Here is a 12,438-nt window from a genome sequence, read left to right as displayed (position 1 = left end):
ATGGTTTTGAGGCCTCACCTAACACATAAGGACTCACATAAACTTAAGGTAAAGGAGTGGAAAGATATTCTAAAAATATATTTACCTAATGCTGGAGATCTCCAATTTATAAAACAGTTACTACTAGACCTAAGAAATGAGGTAGATGGCAACACAATAACAGTGGGGGACTTTAATACTCCACTGACGGCACTAGACAGGTCATCAAGACAGAAAGTCAACAAAGAAACAATAGACTTTAACTATACCCTAAAACAAATGGACTTAACAGATATTTATAGAACATTCTACCCAACAATTGCAGAATATACATTATAGTTCTCAGCACATGGAACATTCTCCAAGTTAGACCATATGATAGACCACAAAACAAGTCTCTGTAAATATAAGAAAATCAAAATTATATCAAGTACACTCTCAGACCACAGTCAAATAGAATTGGAAATCACTCCAAAAAGAACCCTCAAAATCATGCAAATACATGGATATTAAATAACCTGCCCCTGAATGATCACTGGGTCAACAATGAAATCAAGATGGAAATTTAAAAAAAATTTTGGACTGAATGATAATAGTGACACAACCTATCAAAACCTCTGGGATACAGCAAAAGCAGTGCTAAGAGGAAAGTTCATAGAATTAAATGACACCAAAAAGTCTGAAAGAGCACAAATAGACAATCTAAGGTTACACCGCACAGAATTGGAGAAACACGAACAATCCAAACCCAAACCCAGCATAAGAAAAGAAACAACAAAGATCAGAGCAGAACTAAATGAAATGGAATAAAAAAAATACAAAAGATAAATGAAACAAAAATCTAGTTCTTTGAAAAAATAAATAAAATTGATAGATTATTAGCGAGATTAACCAAGAAAAGAAGAGAGAAGATCCCAATAAGCTCAATTAGAAACAAAACGGGAGCTATTACAACTGATACCACAGAAATATGAAAGATTATTCAAGGCTACTTTGAACACCTTTATGTGCATAAACTAGAAAACCTAGAAGAGATGGATAAATTCCTGGAAATATACAACCCTCCTAGATTAAACCAGGAATATATAGAATCTCTCAACAGACAAATAACAAGTAGTGAGATTGAAATGGCAATTCAAAAATTGCCAACAAAAAAAAGTCCAGGACCAGATGGATTCAGAGCTGAATTATACAAGACATTCAAACAAGAATTGGTACCAATCCTATTGACACTATTCCAAAAGATAGAGAAAGAGGGAATCCTCCCTAAATCATTCTATGAAGCCGGTATCTCCTTAATACCCAAACCAGGGAAGGACATAACAAACAAAGAAAACTACAGATCAATATCCCTGATGAACACACATGCAAAAATCCTCAATAATGTACTGGTGAACTGAATCCAACAGCACATCAAAAAGATAATTCAACATGATCAAGTGGGTTTCATACCAGGGATGCAGGGATGGTTTCACACACAAAATCAATAAATGTGATACACCACATAAAGAGAATTAAAAACAAAATTCACATGATCATCTCAATAGATGCAGAAAAAGAATTTGACAAAGTCCACCATCCCTGTATGATTAAAACCCTCAGCAAAATTGGCACAGAAAGGATGCACCTTAAGGTAATAAAAGCCATCTACAACAAATCCACAGTCAACTTTATAGTGAATGACAAAAAGTTGAAAGCATTTCCCCTGAGAACTGGTACAAGACAAAGATGCCCTCTGTCACTACTTCTATTCAACATACTACTGGAAGTCCTAGCCAAAGCAATCAGACAAGAGAAAGAAATAAAGGGCATCCAAATCAGTAAACAGGAAGTCAAATTATCACTGTTTGCTGATGATATGATTGTATACCTAAAAAAACCCTAAAGACTCATCCAAAAAGCACCTAGAACTGGTAAATAAATTCAGCAAAATTTCAGGATACAAAATTAATTTACACAAATCAGTATCTCTGTTAAACACCAACGGTGACCAAGCTAAGAATCAAATCAAGAACTCAACCCCTTTCACAATAGCTGCAAAATGTAAAATAAAATACTTAGGAATATACCTAACCAAAGACTGAAAGACCTCTACAAGGAAAACTACAAAACACTGCTGAAAGAAATCATAGATGACACAAACAAATGCAAAGCTATCCCACGCTCATGGATGAGTAGAATCAATATTGTGAAAGTGACCACAATTGCCAAAAGCAATCTACAAATTCAATACAATTTCCATCAAAATACCACCATCATTCTTCACAGACCTGGAAAAACCATCTTAAAATTCATATGGAACCAAAAAAGAACCCACATAGCCAACACAAGACTAAGCAAAAAGAACAAATCTGGAGTCATCACGTTACCCAACTTCAAACTATACTATAAGGCCATAGTCACCAAAATAGGAAAGTGCTGGTATAAAAATAGACACGTAGACCAATGGAACAGAATAGAGAACCCAGAAATAAACTCAAATACTTACAGCCAACTGATCTTCAACAAAACAAACAAAAACGCAAAGTGGGGAAACGACATCCTATTCAACAAACAGTGCTTGGATAATTGGCAAGCCACATGTAGAAGAATGAAACTAGAGCCTCTTCTCTCACCCTGTACAGAAATCAACTCAAGATGGATCGAAGACTTAAATCTAAGACCTGAACCCATAAAGATTCTAGAAGGTAAAATCAGAAAAACCCTTCTAGACATTGGTTTAGGCAAAGACTTCATGACCAAGAAGCTAAAAGCAAATGCAACAAAAACAAAAATAAATCAGTGGGACTTAATTAAACTCAAAAGCTTCTGCATGGCAAAAGAAATAATCAGCAGAGTTAACAGACAACCCACAGAGTGGGAGAAAATCTTCACAATGTATACATCCAACAAAGGACGAATATCTGGAATCTACGAATAACCCAAACAAATTAGCAAGAAAAAAACAAACAATCCCATCAAAAAGTGGGCTAAGAACGTGAATAGACAATTCTCAAAAGAGATACAGGAATGGCCAACAGACATATGAAAAAATGTTCAACATTACTAATTATCAGGGAAACACAAATCAAAACTGTAATGTGATACAACCTTACTCCTGCAGAAATGTCCATAATTAAAAAATTTTTAAAAATTACATATATTGGTGTGGATGCAGTGAAAAGGGAACACTTTTACACTGTGGGTGGGAATGTAAACTAGTACAGTGACTATGGAAAACAGTGTGGAGATTCCTTAAAGAACTAAAAGTAGAACTACAATTTGATCCAGCAATCCCACTACTAGGTATCTACCCAGAGGAAAAGAAGTCATTACACGAAAAAGATACTTGCACATGGATGTTTATAGCAGCACAATTTGCAATTGAAACAATATGGAACCAGCCCAAATGCCCATCAATCAACAAGTAGATAAAGAAAAAAATATATATATATAAAATATATATATACACACACACACCATGTATTACTACTCAGCCATAAAAAGGAACGAAATAATGGCATTCACAGCAACCTGGATGGAGTTGGACACCATTATTCTAAGTGAAGTAACTCAGGAATGGAAAAAACAAACATTGTATGTTCTCACTCATATGTGGGAGCTAAGTTATGAGGACGCGAAGACAAAAGAATGATACATTGGTCTTTGGGGACTCAGGGGGAAAGAATACTTTTTATGAACCAAAGTATGCATGACTTTCACTCTGTAAAATTTCATACCAACCCATCAAACTGTTGAAATATGATATATGAGCTCTCTCCTTCGTAGGGCTTGAAATCCACACAGGACTTGAGGCGGAACATCTCAAAGGCATACAGAATGGCTCCTTTAGCATTCAGCCCTGCAGAAATCAGTAAAAATATCAATGAGCATTATTTGGACCTTAGATAATATCTATACCTTATAGTTTAGAGAAAACCATGCTACCACATTAAATCCACATAGGTGCATGATAGGGTTTTTGGTAATAAATAGATTTCCTGGTAACTAAAACTGCAAAACTGGTTGTGGACATCTGCAAAATTAGTTGTGGGCATAAACATTAAGTGCATACCTTAAATACACAATGCAAATATGTCTACAAAATAAGAATATACACATGTGTATATGGCTAAATAAAATAATACAATAACTTCCACACTTTCTCCCTCTGCCTTTCCCCCACTGAAGCAGAGATTTAGAGTGCATTGCCTCAGGAGAGTCACATGGCAGAACAGAAAACAGAAGTGGCTTGTGAGTAGCTCTGCCTTTAGTTGACATAGATAAAGTACCTTAGAGTGAGGCAGTGAGAATAGTGTTCCTTACCCCAATCTAAAAAGACATTCTCTCTTTCTGGAGGAGGAAAGCAGAGCTTAGAGAGGTTTGTGGGTTCTGAAAGCATAAGAAGCACATACGGTATTTTACCCTGCTTCCCAGCCAGATTCCTGGGAGATGGTAAGACCAGACAGCTAGTACTGCACACAGCCTTAGAAGAGATTTCTGTATCCCGAGCTCAGCACCCAAGCAGCAGAAGCCTAGTGGACTTGAAGGGGCAGGAAAAATAGATACTGACTAGTAACCTGTGGGGACCAATGACCAAAGATCAAATACCTTTCCTTTCACCTAGCATGCATGCACTTTGGCATTGTAAGACAAAAATGGGGTAGAGAAGAAAGATACTCCAGAGAAACTGAGATTATGTTTTACTTTGTGTGCATTTTACCCTCCCATCAACTCATTGAAAGTTAGAATCTAAGTTAAAAATTAAGCCAAGTTATATAAAATTAAATTATATTTCTTGCACATTTGATTTAGTGCTTTCTCTCAAAGAGTTTATAACTATTGGCCAGGAAATTACATCATATTTTCTGGCCTTTATTTCATTTAACAAACTATCAAGTTGGAGATTCCACAGCCTAAATGTCATATAATGTTATATCAAGATCATTAAAGAAATAGTCATGGGAATAGTCAATAAACTAATTGTGGAAACTACACAGATAACAATAACAAGAGCATTCATTACATCTGCTGGGAGATTTTCATGTACTTTTACCTATTCTTACTTAGTTACATCTGTAATATGAAGAGATCTACCCAAGATAGCTGTGGTGTCACAAAAATGTGAGAAAAAAAAAGTGATTATACTGAAAGCAAGCTTCCTAGAAGGCTATATGGCTTTTGTTATTCTCAATCCAAATTGTGGGATTTCTGAGAGTGATTAATTTTAAAATTATACCTTATCTTCCTTCTCCATACCTAAATAAGTTGTAAAGAGGGAACTAAGCAACTCTGTAATGATTTTGTAAAGACTGCCTCAACATTATTGGGATAAATGGAAATAGAGCCCATTTGAAGTCTTCCTCTTCTCCATGAAGGCAACCCTGAGTGCCCCTCCTCTGAATGCAGGAGCCACATTTGACTGATTTATTTCCTTTCTTCCTTTCTTCCTTTCTTCCTTCCTTCCTTTCTTTCTTTCTTTCTTTTCTTTCTTTCTTTCCTTTCTTTCTTTCCTTTCTCCCTTCCTTCCTTTCCTTCCCTCCTTCTCCTTCTATTTTCCTCTTCTTCTTTTTTCCTTCTCCTCCTCCTCCTTCTTCTTCTCCTCCTCCTCCTTCTTCTTCTCTTCTTCCTCCTCCTCTCTCCCTTTCTTTCTTTCTTTCTTTCTTTCTTTCTTTTTTTCTTTCTTTCAGATGGGGGTCTCACTTTGTTGCTCAGGCTCGACTTGAACTCCTGGGCTCAAGTGATCTTCCTGCCTTGGCTTCCCAAAGTGCTGAGATTATAGGTGGCCAAGGCTTGAGTTGTCTTTATGTAGGTGGTTTACTACATTTAAGATACTGTTAGCTCCTTGAGAGAAAGGGATATACTTTTTGTCTCATTGTAACTCTTGTTCCTAGCCAATTGCCCTGACATAGTAAGTTGTACATAGTTCTGTGTCAAACAAGTTAGTTTTGAAAACCACTAGCATTCCTTTAACCTTGGATCAAATAATATAAGAAGAGTTAACTTTATTTGTTCTTTTTTTTTCTTTTGAGAAGAGTTAACTTTAGATACCAGTAGCTGTACGTATTAGAAGATAAGCATAAGAAGGCTACCTAGATTCAGTTTAGGAATTCCTTTGAGAGAATTTCTGGTGCTCATAATTGTCAAGGAGCTTGAATCTAATTAATCCTCTCACAGATAACAGTTGTAAACTTGAAAAAATAAGAAAATAAACTCTTTAAATATGCTGGAAAATGGCTAAAACAGGCAGAAACTAGAGGATTTTTTCTTAAAAGAAGGAAAATTTCATTGGGTAAGATTCACATTTATACAGCTTTTTGCATGAGGGCATGCTCTAATTTCTTCAACGCAAGAAAGAGAACTCAAGTATAAATCTACAGTTGTATTTTCTTAACATACCACAAGGACAAGTTTGGGGCTGAGTTTTAACTCGAGTGGCTGAAAATCAAGGGAGAAAGTCCTAGAAAGGAAAGTCATGGTAGATGAGGAGGAGATTCATCCCAAAGTCTGTGTATAAGTGCCCCTTCAACTCTTGTCTGACTCATGAACTTTGCATAAATGGGAGAAGGCTCCAAGCCCTTCAGTAGGAAGTAGCCATTGGAAGTCTGAGCAACCTGAACAGATACATCAGTTGCTGCCCACTGCAGTGGAGGAAGAATTTGGAGTTTGACTCATGCAAATTTACAGGGGTTGGGGAAACTGGGGCATTCCATTGAAATCCCAGAAGGACCATGACTTAACAGTAAAGACTATATTCCAGCACTAAGAGATTTGCCTTGAACTAAGGGCAAGACCACAAAATCCTCCACAAATTCCAGATGATCATGCAGTAATTTAACTGCTTTAACAAAAGTTAACACAATTCAGAGGAGAATGAGAATACGCATAATCACTACAATGTAATACAATGTCTAATATATAATCAAAAATTATGAGACCTGTGAAAGAACAGGAAATTATCAATAGATAATAGTAAAAGCAATAACTAGAAAGAGAAACAGACCCCAAGGTGACTAAAATGTTAGACTTAACAGACAAACACTTTAAATCTCTATTGTATACCTGTTAAATAATTTAATGGAAAAAAGATGAACATACAAATAATCTCAGCAGACAAATGGGAATTATATAAAAGAACCCAATGAAAATTCTATCAGTATAATATCAAAAATAAAAAATTCACTGGATAGTTTTAAAAGCTGACTGGCGATGGTAAAAGAGATAGAAAAATGTTCAGAAAAATGAATAGCGCTTTAGTGACCAATGGGAAAAAAACCACCCAGTCTAAGATATGTGCAGTTAGAGTCTCTGATGGACAGGAGAAACACAGAAAAATATTTGAGCAAATAATGGCCTAACATTTTTCAGATTTGGTTATTTAGAAATCACCTTAAAGATAGAAGAAACTTGGTGAGCCCAAACAGAATAAATAAAAAGAAAATCAACATAAGCATACCATAATCAAACTGTTATAAAAACAAAAATAAAGAGAACATATTGAAAAGAACTAGAGAAAAAAGACTTTACATACAGGAGAACAATAATATGAAAGTATGAAAGATGGATGATTTATTATCAGACACTGGAGACAAGAAACAGTATATCTGGAGCAAAATATTTGCAAAATATATATCTGATAAGAGACATATCCAAAATATATAAAGAACACTTAGAACTCAATACTAAATAACAACTCAATTTTTAAAATGGGTTAACAGAGCAGATATTTTATAAAGGAAGATATATAAATGACCAATAAGTAACTTTAAAGGAGGTCAACATTACTAGTCATAATGGAAATATAAATCAATAAATTAATAAAATAGCACTAGATGCCCAACAGAATGGCTAAAACTTTAAAAACTGACAACACCAAATGTTAGCAAAGACATGGAGTAAACGAAACTCACGTACGTTGTTTGTGGTTGTGTAAAATGGTACTAGCACATTGAAAGAGGTCTAACACTAAACCTACACCTATACTATAACCCAGCAATTTTATTCTTTTTTACACCAGAGATATGAGAATATATTTTATAAAAGAATATGTGCAAGACTACTCATAGTAGCTTTATTCATAACAGCCAAAACATAGCATCAATCCAAGAGAATGATTAAACAAGCTGTGATATACTAAATTCAATGAAATGACAGTAACAAAAAAAGAACAAAGTGCTGATAAACACAGAAACATTGATGCATCCCAAAAACATTTTACTGAGTAAAACAAAGCCTTACTCAAAAGAGTATATGATTCCATTTATATGAAATTCTAGAAGAGGTTAAATTCACCTATGAAGAAAAAAGAAAAAATAGAATAGCACCTTCTTTTTCTGGAAAAGTGAGAATAACTTGGAAGGGCCAAAACAGAACTCTCTGGAAGGATAACAGTGTTCCATCTCTTCATAGGAAGTTAGGTTTCAGAGGTATATACATTATAAACATGTTCCATCTCTTGATAGGAGTTTGGATTACATAGGTGCATAGATCTTTAAGAACTCATTGAATTGTACATCTGAGACTCATGCATTTTACCCTATATATATTTTATGTAAAAGGGAACTATATACAAATATTGTCCTGTAGTTAATTACGTGCATACTTAGGTGACTGGGGTAAAGTGTACTAGTGCCTGAAAGCGACTTTGAAATGCATCAAAAATACAATGGATTGATAGATTCATAGAGGGATATTGGGATGGATAGATGAAATAAAGCAAATAAAACTGTTAATTGTAATTTAGGTTGTGAGTATGTGAATGTTCGCTGCACAATGCTTTTAACTTTTTGATTATTTAAAAGTTTTTATAATCAAATGTTGGAAAACAAAAAGACAATGTATTACAACTTAAAAATGTTAAAATAATAATTTTTAACACTACTATAATCCCAAATTCTATTTCCAGTTAAAATATCCTCAAAATTTAGGCAAAATAAAGATCATTTTCAGGTAAAAGAAAAACCGGAATTTGTCATCAACAAATCTGCTTTATAAGAAGTGCTAAAGGAAGTTCTTCAGACTGCAGAGAAATGATACTAGAGAAGAACTCAAATTTACAGGAGGAATGAGGAGCACCAGAAATTTCAAGTGTAAAAGTAAATATGAAGACTGTCTTGTTTTTCATCAATTACTTTAAAATATAACTGTTTAAATCAAAAATTCTAACACTATAGTGTGAGACTTATGAAGCATGTAGATGGAAAATATAAACAAATAAAGTACAAAGGGCAGGGGTATAAATGGAATTATACTATTGTAAAATGCTTGCATAATATTAACGCTAAGGACAATATTTTTAAAAATTTAAACATACTTTTATCCCATCCATGGATGAAAATATTCACAAGATAAATTATGAAGTATCTATTAATAAACTAAACTTTAATAAGCATACACCATATCAAAATTTGAAGAAGGCAGTAAAGCAGTGCTTCAGATAAAATTTAGAGCTTTAGTAGCCGTGTTGTAGAATATAATACATTACAAAAAATGAAGATTTAAAATAAGTGATATGAATTTTCATCTTAAAAATGTCAAAAAAGAAGAGTAAACTAAACCTGAAATAAGTAGAAGAAAGGAAATAATAAAGGTAACAGAAAGCAACTAAATGTAAAGCAGAGAAGCAAGAGAAAATTAACAAATCAAAAGTCAATTCTGTAAAAACATTAATAAAATCAATAAGCCCCTGGCAGGACATGTCAAGAAAAAAAGAGGGAAAACACAAATTGCTAATATGAAAAGTGAAATAGGACTATCACTAAAGATTCTACAGACATTATAAAGATAATGAGATATTATGCCACTATTTTGACAACTTAGTTGAAATAGTTGTTGAATTTTGTCAAATGCTTTTTCTGCATCTATTAAGATAATCTTAATTTTTTAATACTGAAAAATACAATTTAATAAAAGCAGCATAATAGAAAATAAGAATAATTCTATAATTATTAAATAAATTGAATTCATTATAAAAATACTATCCCACAAAGAAAATTCCATTACTTGGTTATTTTATTTTATTGGTGAATTTTACCAAAAAATAAATTTATTATTTATTTTATTAGTGATTTTTACCAACATTTAAGAAAGAAAAAATTTTAATCATACACAAACTTATTCAAAAGATAAAAGAAGAGGAAAAATTTTCAAGATGGTGTTGAGAGCTACATAACTTTATTACTGAAGCCTAATAAAGGTATTACTAAAAAGTAAATTAGAAACTTATACTATTTAAGAATACAAACACAAAAATCTATAACAAAATATTAGGAATCCAGCAAAATATGAAAAGGATAATACATCATAACCAAGTAGGGCTCATCTGAGAAATGCAAAGTTGGTTTAGCATTCAAATTTGATGTTATTTACCATATTACACAATAAGGAATAAAAATTATACTTATATAAATTGTTGCAGGAAAAGCATTTGATACACTGTAACAGCTATTCATGATGAAAACATACCATCTGACAAAGGGCATCTGTGGAAAACCTATAGTGTCCCACATGAATGAAGTATTGAATACTACCACTAAAACAAGCCAATGAGGCAAAGATATCCACTCTTACCACTTCTATTCAACGTGGTAATGAAGGTCCTAGCCAGAACAATAGGACAAGAAAAAGCAATATATGGTGTAAAAATTGGAAAGGAACCAGTAACACTGTCTATATTAATAGGCAAGAAGGATTTTTACTAGAAGTCCTAAAAAAATCTACAAATCAACAATTAAAATTAATGAGTAAATTTAGCAAGGTAACAGGATACAAAATCAATATATAAAAATCCATTATATTTTTATATATTAGAAGAAAACATGTACTAAAATTTTTTAAATTTCATTTTAATAGCATCAAAAATATAAAATGCTTAGAAATGAATTTACCAAAGACAAACAAGATCTCTACACTGAAATTTATAAAACATGGATTAGATAAATTAAGGAAGACTGAAATAAATGGACTGATGTACCATGTTTATGGATTATAGGACTCAATATTTTTAAGATATTAGTTTTCTACAAATTTATGTACAGAATCAACACATTCCTATCAAAATCCCAGCAGCCTTTTTAGAGAAATTGATTATAAAATATACATGAAAATGCAAAAGATCTGGAGTAGCCTAAACTGTCTTGAAATTGGAGAGCAAAGCTGGAACACTCAATTCAAGGTTAACTATGAAGCTAGAGTAATCAACATAGTGATTTTTGACATGATGATAGACAAGTAGAATAAGATAAGAAAACAGAGATACCAGATCAAGAAATAAGGAGTCTTCCTGGCAAACAAGACTCTTGCAAAGAGTACTTAATGAGGAAAGCAAAGTTTTATAGCAAATGTTGCTGGAACAACTGGGCTAATAAATACCAACCAATCAGTCTCAATCTCTTCATCCTGTTGTACACAAAATTAGTTTGCAATCAATTATAGACAAAAATTGAAATCATACAACTTCAAAAAATATTGGAATATATCTTTGTGACTTGGTTTAAGCACATATTTCTTAGAATATAAAAACACAAACCATAAGTTAAAAAATTGATAAATCACACTTTATCGGCATTTAAAGCTTTTGCATTTCAAAATTCACTGCTTGAAAAACAAAAACAAATAGGTAAGTAACAGACTAACAGAAAATATTTATAATACATATATCTGACAAAGGGCTTTAGCCATAATATATAAAATCCTACAAATAATAAAAAGACAAACAATATAATTTTTAAAACTCATGAAGGAGTTGGACAGACCTTCGTAAAAGAAGATACAAAAATAGCCAGTAGCATACTAAAATGTGCTAAATATCACTAATCATTAGGGAAATGCAAATTAAAATCATAGGGAGATACCATTTTACAACTACTAAAATGGCTATAATTACAAAGATTAATGCTATCAATGTTAGCGAGGATGTGGAGCAAATGAAACACTCATATATTTTCAGGAGGAGTGTACAAGGGCACAGCCACTTTGGAAAGCTGTTTGGCATTTTCTTACATAGTTATCCATATGACCAAGCAATTATATTCCTAGGCATTTACCAAAGATAAATAAAAAATGTGTTCACATAAACTTGTATAAGAATTATCACAACAGTTTTCTTCATACTAGCCCCAACAGAAAAATGGACAATAATTTACAGTATATTATTACAAAGAAATATTACTGAGTAGTTTAAAAAAAGAATTTACTGTTGATCCACAACAATATGGAAGAACTTAAAAAACATAAGTCAAAGAAGCCAGACACATAGTATTTATAAAATAAATACTATGGTATATGAGCTTATTTATCTGTAAATCAGTTGTAAATCAGGCAAAACTAATCCATAGGGGAAACTCAGAATGGTGGTTTTCTCTTAAGGAGTGGAGATGGGAACTGCCTAGAAAGGAATTTTATGGAATGATGGAAGTGTGCATTATATAGGTATATGTGTTTGTCAAAAGCCTTATATACTGATTTGTGTATTTCACTCTA

The 12,438-nt window shown here is 32.9% G+C and overlaps 1 protein-coding gene across 2 annotated transcripts in view; it reads right to left on the bottom strand.

Moving 5' to 3' along the window:
- MEP1A (meprin A subunit alpha) overlaps positions 1-12,438 on the bottom strand; it is a 45,150-nt gene that overhangs the window by 25,989 nt on the left and 6,723 nt on the right. For both annotated transcript variants that reach the window (XM_002816958.5, XM_024248508.3), the window contains one exon: positions 3,703-3,820. In XM_002816958.5, coding sequence (XP_002817004.3) covers positions 3,703-3,820 — 118 coding nt within the window. The remainder of the gene's footprint in view (positions 1-3,702; positions 3,821-12,438) is intronic.

The sequence above is a fragment of the Pongo abelii genome, chromosome 5, assembly GCF_028885655.2.
Source record: "Pongo abelii isolate AG06213 chromosome 5, NHGRI_mPonAbe1-v2.0_pri, whole genome shotgun sequence".
Taxonomy (NCBI): domain Eukaryota; kingdom Metazoa; phylum Chordata; class Mammalia; order Primates; family Hominidae; genus Pongo; species Pongo abelii.
Note: the sequence above shows the minus strand (reverse complement) of the source record. Positions and strands in the feature narration are given on the sequence as shown.